This window comes from Carcharhinus amblyrhynchos, chromosome 2 (genome assembly GCF_965287045.1).
Source record: "Carcharhinus amblyrhynchos chromosome 2, sCarAmb.v2.hapA, whole genome shotgun sequence".
Lineage (NCBI taxonomy): Eukaryota > Metazoa > Chordata > Chondrichthyes > Carcharhiniformes > Carcharhinidae > Carcharhinus > Carcharhinus amblyrhynchos.
Window position 1 is genome coordinate 10,124,295 of NC_137325.1, and position 16,641 is coordinate 10,140,935.

At 50.7% G+C, this 16,641-nt stretch overlaps 1 protein-coding gene across 2 annotated transcripts in view; it reads right to left on the minus strand.

The window, feature by feature from the left end:
- The window catches only part of nphp3 (nephronophthisis 3), a 195,575-nt gene that overhangs the window by 78,810 nt on the left and 100,124 nt on the right, over positions 1 to 16,641 (minus strand). For both annotated transcript variants that reach the window (XM_080201909.1, XM_080201916.1), the window contains 5 exons: positions 16,388 to 16,502; positions 11,490 to 11,567; positions 4,086 to 4,224; positions 3,651 to 3,758; positions 1,470 to 1,568 (listed from right to left, as the gene is read on the minus strand). In XM_080201909.1, coding sequence (XP_080058035.1) covers positions 1,470 to 1,568; positions 3,651 to 3,758; positions 4,086 to 4,224; positions 11,490 to 11,567; positions 16,388 to 16,502 — 539 coding nt within the window. The remainder of the gene's footprint in view (positions 1 to 1,469; positions 1,569 to 3,650; positions 3,759 to 4,085; positions 4,225 to 11,489; positions 11,568 to 16,387; positions 16,503 to 16,641) is intronic.

Genomic DNA, 16,641 nt, shown 5'->3' on the forward strand with positions numbered 1-16,641 from the left:
CTGTACAGCTGCAACATGACTTGCCAATTTTTATACTCTGCGCGCCAACCAATGAAGTGGAGATGCCGGTGTTGGACTGGGGCAGGCACAGTAAGAAGTCTCACAATGCCAAGTTAAAGTCCAACATAAGAACATAAGAAATAGGAGCAGGAGTAGGCCATCTAGCCCTTCGAGCCTGCCCTGCCATTCAATAAGATCATGGCTGATCTGTCGCTGCTCAGTTCCACATTCCCGCCCTCTCCCCATAACCCTTAATCCCCTCTCTTATCAAAAACCCATCAACCCGCGTCTTAAAAATATTTAGCGAGGCAGCCTCCACCACTTCAACGGGCAGAGAATTCCAGAGATTCACCACCCTTTGAGTGAAGAAGTTCCTCCTCAACTCCGTTCTAAACCGCCCCCCTTTTATCTTGAGGCTGTGCCCCCTAGTCCTACTGTCTTTTTTGAGCAGGAAGAGTGTCTCCACCTCTATCCTATCCATCCCATTCATCATCTTATACGTCTCAATGAGATCTCCCCTCATTCTTCTAAACTCTAACGAGTACAAGCCCAGTTTATTCAGCTTCTCCTCATAGCTCAACCCCCTCAACTCCGGTATCAGCCTAGTCAACCTCCTCTGCACTCCCTCCAAGGCCAAAATATCTTTGCGCAGCTGCGGCGCCCAAAACTGCACACAGTACTCCAGCTGCGGCCTCACCAATGCCCCATACAGCAAGACCTCCCTACTTTTATATTCAATCCCCCTCGCTATGAAGGCCAGCATCCCATTTGCCTTCCTGACCACCTGCTGCACCTGCAAGCTGGGTTTTTGCGACTCATGCACAAGGACCCCGAGGTCCCTCTGCACCGTCGCCTGCTGCAGTTTTTCGCCCCGTAAGTAATAGTCCTTCCTACCAAAGTGGACCACCTCACACTTGCCAACATTAAATTCCATTTGCCATTTCCTGGCCCATTCGCCCAGCCTATCTAGATCCTTCTGGTTTATCTGGAATCACGAGCTTTCGAAGCGTTGCTCCTTCATCGGGTGAGCAGTGCCCCAAAAGCTTGTGATTCCAAATAAACCCATTGGACTTCAACCTCATGCTGTGAGACTTCTTATTGTGCCAATCAATGAAGACAAGCATACCATATGCCTTCTTGACCACCGTATCTATTCGTGTGGCCACTTTCAGGAAACTGTGGATCTGTACGCCCAGATCCCTCTGTATGTTAATGCTTGATAGAATTACCATGCAATTGGGCCATTTAGCATGAAAATAACAGGTAGGTTTACTCCCAGCCTCATAACCTTTAACCTGGAGATTGACCACAGCACAGGTACCTGCCCCTACCGCCAACAGCGGGCCACAGCTGCCAGCCCTTTGTTCCTGTTTCCGGGCAGCCCTGGTCAGATGGACAGGATCCGCTGCCACGGCTCCTGGGGCTGGGGGAGGGGGTGGACGTACAGCGTCCGGAGCTGAACTACTCACCACTGCTCCACCATTTCTTGCCGTTGATCACATAGCAATCTCCGTCCCGCTGAATGCTGCATTCGATGTTCGTGGCGTCACTGGAAGAGACGTCAGGCTCTACAATGTCCGTCAGAGAAATAAGATGGTCAGAAGTTTAAAAAGCCACCCTTCCCAAATGAACGTTAACAATGGAGGTGGAAGGGCTGTCGCCATAGCAACCAGCAGCCTCGGTTACCAGCTGCTCAAATCAGGCATTATAATTTGCGCTATGGAGGCCTTGTGGGACAGTGGGCGGTGTCACTAAAATATTAATCCAGAAATACAGCCAATGTGCTGGGGACCCGGGTTCGAATCCCACCACAGCAGGAGGTGAAATTTGAATTCAATAAATAAAACCTGGAATTAAGAATCTACTGGTGACCATGGAACCATTGTCGATTCTTACAAAAACCCATCAGGGTCATTAATGTCCCTTTAGGGAAGGAAATCTGCCATCTTTACCTGGTCTGGCCTACATGAGACTCCAGTTGCCCTCTGAAATGGCTGAGTAAAACCACTCAGTTCAAATGCAAGTAAGAACGGCAATAAATGCTGGTCTCTGGCGCCCATGTCCCACAACTGATTAAAAAAAAAACACAGTCAAACAGGTTGAATATTAACCTTCAGATCCCTGTGACACTCACCAACTACAGACAGTAAGAGTGGGAGAGATCCCTGGTCAACCGTATGATGGAAAGAACATTGGAGCCTCTACCATCACCATCCATAGCTCCAGCCTACAACACGGTTCGTCGCCACAGCAACCTGGGCTCCTCGTGGGGCTCAGTTGGCTGGACGGTTGGTGTGGCTCAGACTGGTGCCAATTTCATGGGGTTCGATCCCCATTCCAGTGGGATGGATGCGGGACCTGCCCCCTCGCCCTACCCAAGTTGCAGACAGTGGCACTGTGGGTTGGATCTGCCCTCAGACAATGAGCTCCAGATGTAACTCGCAGTGTGCTGAATGTTCCAATCGTTTGCCTGTGGGTGGCATCTGTCCAAATGTCTGGATTGACACAGGTTGGCAGATAGTCACCTTGACATCAGTTTTGAGAATTATGTAATGCCTTTGACATAGCAATACATTCCAAAATGGGGATCAGTTTAGCTCAATTAGCTCAACTGGATGGCTAGTTAGTGATGCAAAACAACCCCAACAGCGCGGGTTCAACTCCCATACTGCCTGAGGTTAATCACAAAGAACCGCCTTCTAAACTTGTCCCTCGCCTGAGGTCTCATGGTCCTCAGATTAAATCACCACCAGTTCCCCCTCAAAGGGGAAAGCAGCCTCTGGTCATCTGAGACTGTGGTAACTTTACCTTTACAACTTAAACATTTCATAGGGGCATTATCAAAAGGAAATTCGACAGCGAGCCACATAAGGGAATATTAATTAATGTTAATGATCAGGGTGGCACAGTGGTTAGCTCTGCTGCCTCACAACACCAGGGACCTGGGTTCAATTCCGGCCTCGGGTCACTGTGCGGAGTTTGCACATTCTCCCCATTTCTGCGTGGGTTTCACCTGGGGGCTCCAGTTTCCTCCCACAGTCCAAAGATGTGCCGTTTAACTCGATTGCTAAATTGCTCCTTAGTGTCAGGGGGACTAGCTAGGGTACGTACAGGGGGATATGGGGATAGGGCCTGGGTGGGATTGTGGTCAGTGCAGACTCAACGGGCCAAATGGCCTCCTTCTGCACTGTAAAATTCTATGATTCTACGATTGAAATCTTGGCAAAGATGGAGGTTTAAATGGAAAAGTTTTTGAAGTTTATCCATTAGTGTCACAAGTAGGCTTACATTAACACTGCAGTGAAGTTACTGTGAAAATCCCCTAGCCGCCACACTCCAGTGCCTGTTCGGGTAGATTTAGCATGGCCAATGTATCCTAACCAGCACGTCTTTCGGATTGCTAACCACTGTGCCATCCCATGCTGGAGAGGTTTAGGGAGGAAATTCTAAACTTTGAGGTGTCGGCAGCCGAAGGTTTGGCAGTCAATGGTGGGGCGATGCTCGAGAGGCCGGAATTAAAGGAGTACCAGTATCTCAGAGATTGGAGGGCTGCTGGAGATTCCAGAGAGAGGGACGTGAAAAACAAAGACAAAAATTTCAGGATTGAACAGCCAAAGAGCTGATGGACTAATCCAGGCTGATCTATTTACCCGTCATACAGAAGCAGGAATGAATTTCCCCACAAAGCAACGGCTCCAGCCATTTCTTCCTCTGCTCTTCCGTTCCGTACAGGTGTAGCACCTCCATGTTCCCTGTGTCTGCAAAACAAGTGTAAGAGGACATGTGGCATAATTCTGCAATCTAACTGCTGCTGTTACAACGGTGTCTTAACATGAGCAGTTCACACGTTGCTAAGTGTTGTGTGAGGATGGAGTGGCGCAGGGGCAGCACGGTGGCACAGTGGTCAGCGCTGTGTACAGTTCCCGGCTTGGATCACTGTCTGTGTGGAGTTCTCCCCGTGCTTCCGTGTTGTTTAAATCTCACGGATTCTGAGCAAGTGGGCATAGCGGCAAAGGCGCCAATGTACTCAACAACGTAAACACAAACTCAATGGCGGTGCCGTGCCTCGACTGTTGCCAACCTACCTGGAGCCTGGCAGTTGAAAATCTCTGGAGCAAAGAAGCATTTCCCAGTCTCTTCCGCAATAAACGCGTAGTCCAGCTGGCTCAGGCCACTGACTGCTGGTAGGAAGAGGTTCCAGAGGCCCGAGGCTTTCGCTTTGCGCTGCCAAGAAAAGTAAATAAAGAGCAAGAACATTATTCCAATCTTGAAACATTTCAAAAACACCACAGATTGATTGATACAGCTCAGAAAGAGGCCCATCATGCCAGTGTGAGCGACACAGTTAATCCCATTTCCCTGCACTTTCTCCATTGCCCTGAGAATATAACCCCTACAGGAGTTTGTCTCATTCACTTTTGCGTGTTATTGCTGAATTTCTTTCTCTTGCCCTTTCAGACTGTTTGATCAGATCACAACAACTCGCTGCGTGAAAAATGTTTTCTTCCCATCCCCTCTGTTCTTGTGCCAATCGCCTTAAATCTGTGTCCTCTGTTCACTGGCCCTTCCGCCACTGGAAACTTTCTCCTCATTTACTCAATCAAAACCCATCGTTATTTTGAACACCTCCATCAACTCTCATAACTCACCCGGCATGACTCCAATTTCTCCCGTCTCTGTGCATCATAGAATCCTACCGTGCAGAAGGAGGTCCATCGACTCTGTACCGACCACAATCCCACCCAGGCCATATCCCTTTAACCCCACTTATTGACCCTGCCAATCCCCCTGACACTAAGGTCAATTTAGCATGGTCAATCAACCTAACCTTCACATCTTTGGACTGTGGGAGGAAATCGGAGCACCCGGAGGAAGCCCAGCAGACACAGGGAGAATGTGCAAACTTCACACACACAGTGACCCAAGCCGGAATTGAACCCAAGTCCCTAGCGCTCCGAGGCAGCAGTGCTAACCACTGTATCACCATGCAACTAAGGCTGTCATCCCCGGTCACCATTCTATTTTGAGTGCTGCACTTTGGAAAGGAGGTCTTGTGGCACATTGGGTAGGAACCCTGCCTTTGATGCCAAAGTCCCACCCTAGGACTTGATCATAGGATCCCTACGGTGCAGAAGGAGGCCATTTGGCCCATCGAGTCTGCACCGACCACCATCACACCTAGGCCCTATCTCCATAACCCATTACAGAGTACTGAGAGGCCTAGAGACAGTGGACATGGAGAGGATGTTTCCATTAGTGGGAGAGACTAGAACCCGACGGAACAATCTCAAAGTGAAGGGACACTCCTTTAAAACTGAGATAAGGCGGAATTTCTTCAGCCAGAGGTGAATCTGTGGAGCTCTTTGCCACAGAAGATTGTGGAGGCCAGATCGTTGAGTGTCTTTAAGACAGAGATAGATAGGTTCTTAATCAATAAGGGGATCAAGGGTTATTGGGGAGAAGGCAGGGGAATGGGGATGAGAAAAATATCAGCCATGATTGAATGGCGGAACAGTCTTGATGGGCTGAATGGCCTAATTCTGCCCCTATATCTTATGGTCTTATAACCCCACTTATTTACCCTGCCAGTACCCCTGACACTGAAGAAAATTTAGCATGGCCAATCAACCCACCCCGCACATTGTTGGACTATGGGAGGAAAGCGGAGCACCCGGAGGAAACCCACGCAGACATGGGAAGAACGTGCAAACTCCCAGTGACAGACAGTGACCTGAGGCTGGAATTGAACCCGGTTCTCTGGCGCTGTGAGGCAGCAGTGCTAACCACTGTGCCACCGTGCTGCCCATCGATGGTCAAGGAAGGAGTATTCATAACGTGACTGATCTCTGTCCAAATCTTTCTGACGTGCCCCAATGCAGGCAGTAAGAGCGGGAGCGGTTCCTGCTCAGCCAATGATGGAAAGGACGTTGGTGTTCATGTGTCTGCTCCGCCATCACAATCCATAACTCCCGGCTGTAACAATGGACGTTAAAGCAGCAAAACAGATTCCCTGAGTGAACACAGGACACTGCCAGTTTGGAAGGGTTTACTTTTTAAATCACCTGCCGACTTTAATTCATAGAGTCTGATGCACTCTTGTCACTGACAGTTTCAGAGAGACAAGGGCACCAGAGGAGTGGAAAATAAAACTTATGTCAAACGAGAGATTTACTAAGCCCCTGGAGAGCTGCAAGTTGTGAAATCACAGCAACAGCGGAGTTCCGGGATGCCGGATTAAGAGAGGATTAATCTGAAGTGTCAGCGGTTGGACAGCACTGTGGCACAGCGGGTTAGCACTACTGCCTCACGCTGCCAGGGACCCAGGTTCGATTCCTGGCTTGTGTCACTCTCTGTGTGGAGTTTGCACATTCTCCCCGTGTCTGCGTGGGTTTCTTCCGGACGCTCTGGTTTCCTCCCGCACTCCAGGTTAGGTGGCTTGGCCATGCTAAATTGCCCCTTACTGTCAGGGGGAACTAGGTAGGGTAAGTGCATGGGGTTATGGGGATAGGGCCTGGGAGGGATTGTGTTCGGTGCAGGCCCAATGGACTGAATGGCCTCCTTCTGCACTGTAGGATTCTATGATTCTATCTCAGCAGGTCTGGCAGCATCTGTAAGGATGAGTCCAGATGATCTTTGTCAATGGGTGGGAGGTTGGTTTGAGTGATGGACTGGCCTTCGTCCATGACCCTTTGTTCCTTGTGGTCTTGGGCAGAGCAGGAGCCCATACCAAGCTGTGATACAACCAGAAAGAATGCTTTCTACGGTGCATCTATAAAAGTTGGTGAGAGTCGTAGCTGACATGCCAAATTTCCTTAGGCTCGTGAGAAAGTAGAGGCGTTGGTGGGGCTTTCTTAGATATAACGTCTGCACGGAGGGACCAGGACAAGTTGGCGATCTGGGCACCTAAACACTTGAAGCCTGGATTCAAAGGGAAACTGGGTGCATCGGGGCGAGATACGGGGAAGTAGTCCAGAGTGACTGATCTACAGGGAGCCAGCATGGGTGTGAAGGGCCAAAGTGCCTCCTGCTGACTCAATGAGGGAAAAGGGATTGGAGGGAGGGAGCGGCAAATGGGGAGGCCTGGTGGGTGCGACTGCTGAGTGCGAGTGTCCCGGGATCAGTGCTTTGCGCCCCTACCCACAATCTGGGCACAAGGCTGAGTGGGAGCGGCATGTAAAACCTTCCTGTTTTAAATCTGGGGAACGTTATTCTGGGTCATTTTCTCACGTATCTTAGCAACCGATTATTAAAAGCGTTGGCCTTGCCTGGGGAGCTGCACAGGGGAGGAGAGACCTTTTTGAAAAAGGAAGGTGTCTTGACCCATTTTCCAAAAACAAATCTCACACAGCGCCTGAAATATCAGGGCCGCTTTGTTCCCCTAATTCTTGGGAGTCGGAAGTCACCGGTGGGTTGTTTATTTGCGATCTGCGGCCGACCAGCGTTGCTGCAGTGTAACGTCACTGACTGTTGACCTCTGCTCGCACGAGAGATTCAAGTCAACCTCACCCCCACCCAGCTGAAGTCCGCCAGGGAAAGTCAACCAAACAAGGAAACTCGGGGAGGAAGAAAAGTATTTCGAGTTCGCAAAAACACCGACACAAAAAGGCTCTCAAGCTTTCCGAGACGGTTCTAGAGAATCCTACCCTGCAGAAGCAGGCCACTCAGCCCATCGAGCCTGCACCGACTCTACACTGCTTTGTAACTTGGGTTTCAGTCGTCAGGGGAAGCGGAGGTTAGGGGAGCTGGCCGCGAAAGAAAGGCCTTGCATTTATATAGCGCCTTCCGGCATCGGGGGCCAGCCCAAACCTCTTCGCAGCCACTGAGGTGCTCTTCCGACGCACAGTCGCTGTTGGTGACGTAGGGAATGTGGCAGCCGACTTTGTGCACAGCAAGCTCCCGCAGGCAGCAATAATGACCAAGTGCATCTGGTGTTTTGAGCAGTTGGATAAACATTGGCCAGGACACGCCAACCATACCCCCTTCCACCTGTCTTTAAAACAGTGGCGGGGGTACCCTTTATATCCTCCCCCCGCAAGGGGGCAAACAAGGCCTGGCCTTAATGTATGAGATGGGATCTCCCACGATGCAGTGCTCCCTTGCCATAGCAACTGGAGTGTTGGCCTTGATTTTTGGGCTCAGGTCTTGGAGCGGGGTTTCAAATCACAACCCCTCGGCTCAGAGACGATATCCTTAGCCAAAGAGCCACGGGTGGAGGTGACGATTACCCATCATCCCAATGGTACGCGGAGCCAAGAGCCTTTTTGGCTTACGTGCCCCCTCATCTCCATAGTTAAGTTCCACCTGGCTCGCTAAGGCTATTCTTACACAATCTGGCTGATAGCTGACTCTTAATTAACCTCTGGAATGGCCTAGCGCGGACAAACTCACCACTAACTTCTCAAAGGAGATTAGAGATTGGCAATAAACATTGGCCTTGTCCAGTCACATCTACATTGGATGAATAAACTTAAAAAAAAACTCTTGGCCAGTAGAGATAGTGAGCAGGCTGCAAGATGGGAGGAGAAATATTTCCAGCTGGAAGCTCCAAGATAAATTATAATCCTGCCAATAAATACACTTTTCAAATACGACATGTCATGAAATTGTTTCAAACTCTATATTTTCCTTTTTTTGTTTTGAGATCCAGATCCAGGTTTCCTAATCAATTTTCTTGGCTGCGGCATCATTTCTGGGAAACCAGCTTCTGCAAGTTATTTGATAGAATAGAGTCACAGCCTGTTGGACAGAGGCAGGCAGTGGAAAATTTCCGTTTTACATCAGCAGCAAAAGAGAACCCAACTGGGCAGCCACTGAGCTGCCTGAGAAAACTGAAACCGTCAAACCGTACAAGTATGCTGAGAAAACAGGTCCTACCAACCATACCATGGACCGGGAGTGACACAAGGTGGAAGAGAGTCTGGAAACCTTCACCATCAGGGCTGTCAGGACCCAAGACTGAAAGGTGCTTTAGAAGTGTACCTTGTCGCACTTAACTGTCCCGATCCCTCCACACCAATGCTCTCTCTCCATCAATGTCAGTAAAACAAAGGAGATCGACTTCAGGAACTGTCGTGGAGAACATGCCCCTGTCTACATCAATGAGGATGTAGTGGAAATGGTCGAGAGCTTCAAGTTTCTGGGTGTCCAGGTCACCAGCAACCTGTCCTGGTCCCTCCACACTGACACTCTGGTTAAGAAAGCCCACCGACGCCTCTACTTTCTCAAGAAGCTAAGGAAATTCAGCACGTCGCCATGACTCCTACCAACATTTACAAATGTACCATAGAAAGCATTCTTTCCAGTTGTATCACATTTGGCAAGGCTCCTGCTCTGCCCAAGACTGCAAGAAACTACAAAGGGCTATGAATGTGGCCCAGTCCATCACGCCAACCAGCCTCCCATCTATTGACTCTGTCTACACTTCCCGCTGCCTCGGAAAAGCAGCCAATGTAATCATGCCAACCTTGGGCGTCACATGGCACAGCATCGCTGCTCCACAGCACCAAGGACCCCAGTTCAATTCCGGCCTTGGGTCACTGTCTGTGCACATTCTTCCCATGTCTGCGTGGGTTTCTTCCGGGTGCTCTGGTTCAATCCCACAATGCAAAGATGTGCGGGTTAGGTAGATTGGTCATGCTAAATTGGCCTTTAGTGTCAGGGAGATTTGCAGGATAAATACATGGGTTTACGGGGATAGCACCAGGGTGGGATTGTTGCCTGTGCAGGCTCGATGGACTGAATGGTCTTCTGCACTGTAGGGATTCCATAATCACTGTGCTACCCAAATCTCGCCTACCTGTTTTTCTTTCAAAGAACAAAGAAAATTACAGCACAGGAACAGGCCCTTCGGCCTTCCAAGCCTGCACCGACCATACTATCTGGCTTAACTAAAACACACTGCCTTTCCGGGGACCATATCCCTCTATTCCCATCCTATTCATGTACTTATCAAGATTAAAAGTCACTATGATATGCGCTTCCACTACCTCCCCCGGCTACAAGTTCCAGACGCTCACCATTCTCTGTTTAAAAAATCTCCTTTAAACCTTGTTCCTCTCACCTTAAACCTGTGCCCCCTAGTAATTGACTATTCCACCTTGGGAAAAAGCTTCTGACTATCCACTCTGTCCATGCCTCTCATAATCTTGTAGACTTCTATCAGGTCGCCCCTCAACCTCCGTCGCTCCAGTGAGAACAAACCAAGTTTCTCCAACCTCTCCTCGCAGCTAATGCCCTCCATACCAGGCAACATCCTGGTAAACCTTTTCTCCAAAGCCTCCACATCCTTCTGGTATCGCAGCGACCAGAATTAAACATTATATTCCAAGTGCGGCCTAACTAAGGTTCTATAAAGCCGCAACATGACTTGCCAATTTTTAAACTCAATACCCCGGCTGATGAAGGCAAGCATGCCGTATGCCTTCTTGACTACCTTCTCCACCTGCATTGCCACTTTCAGTGACCTGTGTACCTATACACCCAGATCCCTTTGCCTATCAATACTCTTAAGAGTTCTGCCATTTACTGTATATTTCCTATCTGTATTAAGCCTTCCAAAATGTATTATCTCACATTTGTCCGGATTAAACTCCATCTGCCATCTCTCTGTCCAAGTCTCCAACTGATCTATATCCTGCTGTACCCTCTGATGGTCCTCATCGCTATCCGCAAATCTACCAACCTTTGTGTCGTCCACAAACTTACTAATCAAACCAGTTACACTTTCCTCCAAATCATTTATATATATATTACAAGCAGCAAAGGTCCCAGCACTGATCCCTGAGGAACACCACTTGTCACAGCTTTCCATTTAGAAACACACCCTTCCACTGCTACCCTCTGCCTTCTTTGACCGAGCCAGTTTTGTATCCACCTTGCCAGCTCACCTCTGATCCCATGCGACTTCACCTTCTGCACCAGTCTGCCATGAGGGACCTTGTCAAAGGCCTTACTGAAGTCCACTGCCTCACCCTCATCAATCATCATTGTCACTTCCTCAAAAAACTCGATCAAGTTCATGAGACACAGTCTCCCCTTCACAAAAACTTATTTCCAAGTGGAAATAAATCCTGTCTCAAAGAGTCCTGTCCAATAATTTCTCTACCACTGAGGTAAGGCTCACTGGCCTGTAATTACCTGGGTTATTCTTCCTACCCTTCTTAAACAAAGGAACAACTTTGGCTATTCTCCAATCCTCGTGCTCCTCCCCTGTAGCCAGTGAGAATACGAAGATTTCTCTCAAGGCTCCAGCAATTTCCTCCCTTGAGAAACATTAACTTAGACAAGTCCCCAGGGCCTGATGGGATGTACCCCAGAATACTGAGAGACGCAAGAACCCCTACACCTCCTCCTTTTCGATCTCAACATGACTCAAACTATCTACACATCCTTTCCGTTGTGGCCATGCAGGGAGTTTGATTCTTTAATATTATTTGTCTCCACAGGGAAGGTTAAAACAGTCACAGAGGCCAGAATCCATTTTCAGTTACCTTCAATTCCTCGATAATTGGGGGCTTCTGCCATCTGAGAGCGGAGTGCTCATTCTCAGCATAGAACCGTGCGATTTCCTGGATAGAAAGAACAGTGTGGTTTGAATAATGTGATTACACGGTGTACAACGCTGACCATTCAGCAAGCTTCACAACACACAGTAAATTACAGAACTGCCTGCAACTCAGAGGGTTAGGGGGTCACGTCCCACTCCAGAGACTCCCTCACCTCCCCCCACCCCCAATTCCCCTTTCCCCCACCACCCACTCCCCAGTCCCCCTTCCCCCCACTCTCCACTCCTTCCTCCCACTCTCCCTTCCCCCCACTTCCCCTCCCCCACTCTCCACTCCCCACTCTCCCTTCCCCCCCCACTCTCCACTCCCCTCCTCCCACTCCTCTCCCCCTACCCCCCACTCTCCACTCCCCTCCTCCCACTCCTCTCCCCCACCACCCACTCTCCACTCCCCTCCTCCCACTCCTCTCCCCCTACCCCCCACTCTCCACTCCCCTCCTCCCACTCCTCTCTCCCACCACCCACTCCCCATTCCCCCCCACTCTTCAATCCCCTCCTCCCAATCCCATCTCCCCACCCAGTCCCCACTCCCCCTTCCCTCCACTCCCTCTACGCCCCACTCCCCCTACCCCCCAACTCTCAACTCACCTACTCCCACTCCCCTCCCAGCCCCCACTTCCCCTTCCCCCCACTCCCTCTCCCCCAACTCTCCACTCCCCTCCTCCCACCCACCATCCACTCCCCCTTCCCCCCACTCCCCCTCCCCCTTCCCCCCACTCCCCCTCCCCCCACTCTCCACTCCCCTCCTCCCCCCACCACCCACTCCCCACTCCCCCTTTCCCCCACTCCCCTTCCCCTCCTCCCACTCCCCTCCCCCTTCCCCCACTCCCTCTTCCCCTCACTCTCCACTCCCCTCCTCCCAATCCCCTTCCCCCACTCCAACAACTTACATTTTCGTAGCGCCATTAACTCAATGAAACATCACCTCACAGAAGGGATATAAGACAAAGTTTGACAGCGGGCCACCGAAGGAGAGATTGGGTCAGGTGACCAAAGGTAAGTTTTAAGGAATGTTTTGGGGGAAGGGAAGCGATAAGGAGGAGAGGTGGCGGTGGGGGGGATTCCTGAACTTAGGGCCCCAGGTAGCTGAGGGCACAGTCACCAATGGTGGAGGAGTTAAAACTGGGCACCAGAATCCTGCTGCCACCTAGGCCCGTGGGATCGATCCTGTGGTCCCGTCAATGGCACCACCCCCCCCCACCACGGGGTTCCCAGCGGCAAGGGGTGGGTTCAACAGGAAACCCCATTGACACTGGCAGGACGGTAAGATCCCAGTGCCAGCGAGCGGCCCATCACTCCCAGTGTCCCGAAACAGGCAGCCCGGTGTTGGTAACGAGGCCGGAGTTAGGGGTGTGTAGGTATCATTGTGGGTCGTGGGACTGGAGACCATTACCGAGGCCAGGAGTGATTCAAAAACACTGAGCAAAAATATAAGACCACAATGCTGGGAGGAGCCATTGTAAGGTCAATGAGGCCAGAGGGGTCAATGTAAGGGTCAGTGAGGTCAAAGAGGTCAATGTAGGGTCTGTGTGGCCAGAGGGGTCAATGTAGGGTTAGTGAGGCCAGAGGGGTCAATGTAAGGGTTAGTGAGGCCAGAGGGGTCAATGTAAGGGTCAGTGTGGCCAGAGGGGTCAATGTAAGGGTCAGTGAGATCAAAGAGGTCAATGTGGCCAGAGGGGTCAATGTAAGGTTAGTGAGGCCAGAGGGGTCAATGTAAAGGTCAGTGTGGTCAGAGGGGTCAATGTAAGGGTCAGTGAGGTCAAAGAGGTCAATGTAGGGTCAGTGCAGCCAGAGGGGTCAATGTAAGTGTCAGTGAGGTCAAAGGGGGCAATAATAGGGTCAGTTTGGCCAGAGGGAGTCAATATAAGGGTCAGTGAGGCCAGAGGGGTCAGTGTAGGTCAATGAGGTCAGAGGGGTCAACGAGGCCATAGGGGAGCTGGACTTGGTGCAAGTCGTGATGTAAGCAACGTTACAGTGGTGGATCGGACGGTCTTGGAGGCAGCACAGTGACGAGGCCTGAGGCTCATCCCAGAGTCAAATGTGACTCGAAAGTCAGAGAGAGTCCAGTTTTGCCACTGTTGCCACGAGAGGGATGGAGTCAGCCACAAGGGGATGGTCCAAAAATAATAACTTCAATTCCCTTGGAGAAGCAAGGAAGAGATCACTGTGTTTTGCAGGAGAGGTTTGGGAAAACACTGGAAAGAAACAGGGTGGAGGGGGCGGAACGGTTGGAGAAGAATGAGTTTCATTAACACTTCTGAAAAGCTGGGGAAGAAGCTGGAGAGTGTGCACTGACTGCCATCTAGTGGCCACCTCTGCCTTGTACACAAGAACTGTTGAGTAAAATCAATTCTAGTAAATCAAGATAGATTCCTCCTATAGAGGTTTATCAGACAGCGGTGAATTTAGGTCATAGGATCTTAAGCAACAATCATTAAGGGGGTGCAACCCTGTCCGATGGTGCAGTGCTCCCTCCCTGATGGTGCAGTGCTCCCTCCCCGATGGTGCAGTGCTCCCTTCCCAGTGGTGCAGTGCTCCCTTCCCAGTGGTGCAGTACTCCTTCCGTGCTGCCTCCCCGATGGTGCAGTGCTCCCTCTGTCCTGCCTCCCCCATGGTGCCATGCTCCCTCAGTGCTCCCTCCCCAGTGGTGCAGTGCTCCCTCCCCAGTGGTGCAGTGTTCCCTCAGTGCTCCCTCCCCAGTGGTGCAGTACACCCTCCGTGCTGTCTCCCCGATGGTGCAGTGCTCCCCCTGTCCTGCCTCCCCGATGGTGCCATGCTTCCTCAGCGCTCCCTCCCCAGTGGTGCAGTGCTCCCTCCCCGATGGCACAGTGCTTCCTCTGTGCTCCCTCCCCGATAGTGCAGTGCTCCCTCAGTGCTGCCTCCCCAATGGCACAGTGCTCCCTCAAATCATGAAGCCACAGTGAAGGCCATTGAGATGGGTCATTGGGCTCCATCCAGATCTTCCTCACCTCTGCCGTGAGGAGAGACAGAACCTCCCCTGCCTCTTGTAATCACCTTCAGTTACGCAGCATGACAGGGACAGTCGGACACCTCACAGAACCTCTGCTCTGAGGTCCAGCAATCCTCATCAGCAGAGTCCTATCCAACTGTGGGGTGGACAGGACAGCGGCCAGCCAGGTCCACGATCAACACAGAAACACAACACATCGGAGAAACTGTTCACAGCCTTACTGAACCCACAATTTCCAAATACACAAACGTGAACAGGTTTTAGCCTCAGCCAAGTTTCATCAGATACGCAGTTAATGTTTGAAGGAATACCGTCTAGTTTTGAGAGTTGGAATCTCGAATGTGTGATGTCCCTGTAGTGTGGGGGGGTCTGGCCTGCTGTATGTCTGGGGTGAGGGAAGCATCTCGGCACAGTGGCACAGTGGTTATCACTGCTACGTCACAGTCCCAGGGAACTGGATTTGATTCCCGGGTTGGGTCTCTGTCCGTGTGGAATTTGCACGTTCTCATCGTGTCTGTGTGGGTTTCCTCTGGGCGCTCCGATTTCCTCCCACACCCCAAATGGTTAGATGGATTGGCCATGCTAAATTGCCCTGTAGAGTCTTAAGATGTGCAGGTTAGGTGAATCAGCCACATTAAGTGTGCAGGTTTGCAGTAGAGTTGGGCCCGGGGTCAGATGCTCTTTTGGACCAGACCCGATGGGCTGAATGGCCTCCTTCTACACTGTAGGGATTCTATGGCGTGTTCTCCCTCAAGATTTTCCAAACTCAGGGATCAGACATACCATAAGACACAGGAGGGAGCCCAGAGCTGGTCAGAGGACGTTGACTACAAACTGTGACTCAATAAGGATTGGTAAGTGATCACTGAGCAGTAGAGAGGTCGCTGAGGAAGATTGACGAGTAGGATTTGAAGGATGAGGGAGTTACGTGGATAGACTGGAGAAGTTGGGATGGTTCTCTGTAGAAAGAAGACTTGACAGAGGCGTTCAAACATCTGAGGGGTCTGGACAGGGAGAGAGAAAGAAATTGTTCCCATTGGTGGAAGGGTTCTGAATCAAAGGTCCTCGATTTAAGATGATTGTCGAAAGGGATAAAGGCAAGATGAGGGATATCTCTTACGTAGCAAGTGTGTCGGATCGGGAATGCAGAACTAGAGCAGGTGATGGAGGCTGCCTGAAGCATACGAACAGTAGAAACAGGAACAGGAGTCGACCCAGTTTTCAAACAGATATTGGATAAGTGTCTGAAGAGAAAAACTATACAGGACGTTGCCTGGTCTGGAGGGTACGGGCTATGAGGAGAGGCTGGATAAACTGGGATTGTTCTCCCTGGAAAGACGGGGAGAGCTGATAGAGGTCTACAAGATGATGAGTGGCATGGACAGAGTGGATAGTCAGATACTCTTTCCTAGGGTAGAAAAATCAAGTACTAGGGGGGCATAGGTTTAAGAGTGAGTGGGGAAAAGTTTAGAGGAGGCATGCGAGGCAAGTTTTATACACAGAGGGTGGTGAATGTCTGGAATCTGCTGCCCATGGAGATGGTGGGAGCAGGTACGATAGTGGCATTTAAGAGGCAACTAAACAAATACCTGAATAGGATGGCAACGGAAGGACACGGACTTTGTGCTGTACTGTTCTTTGTTCCTTGAAAGGGCAGCGGGGGTGAATTCCGTCACAGAGAGCTAGTACAGACTCCCACAGGCTGAATGGCCTCCTCCTCTCCACTGCCTATCCCATGATTCTATAATAACCCTCCCCTGAAACTGTGGCTGAAGGTTCTGACGGTGAAAGTGGACCTTTAGTCAGCTTTGTAACTCATTTATCCTGCGGGGAGGTGATATCAGGTTGCGTACCTGCTCTGCGGGGTACACATACCGCCTGGTGAACCCTTTCAGCTGCTCAAGGACACGCTGCCCCTCAACGGACGGACCCCACAAGCCTCTTGTCGTCGAAAGCAAATCCATTTTCCTAAACCAGAGAGAGAGAGAGAGAGAGTTAAAGGATTCTCACCCCGATCGACACAGCTCAACTCAGGCCGGGAGGGGTTACGGTTTTCACTGTTTACTCTCTGGGTTTGGATAAGACACGTACTCTCAGCAGGTCAGGG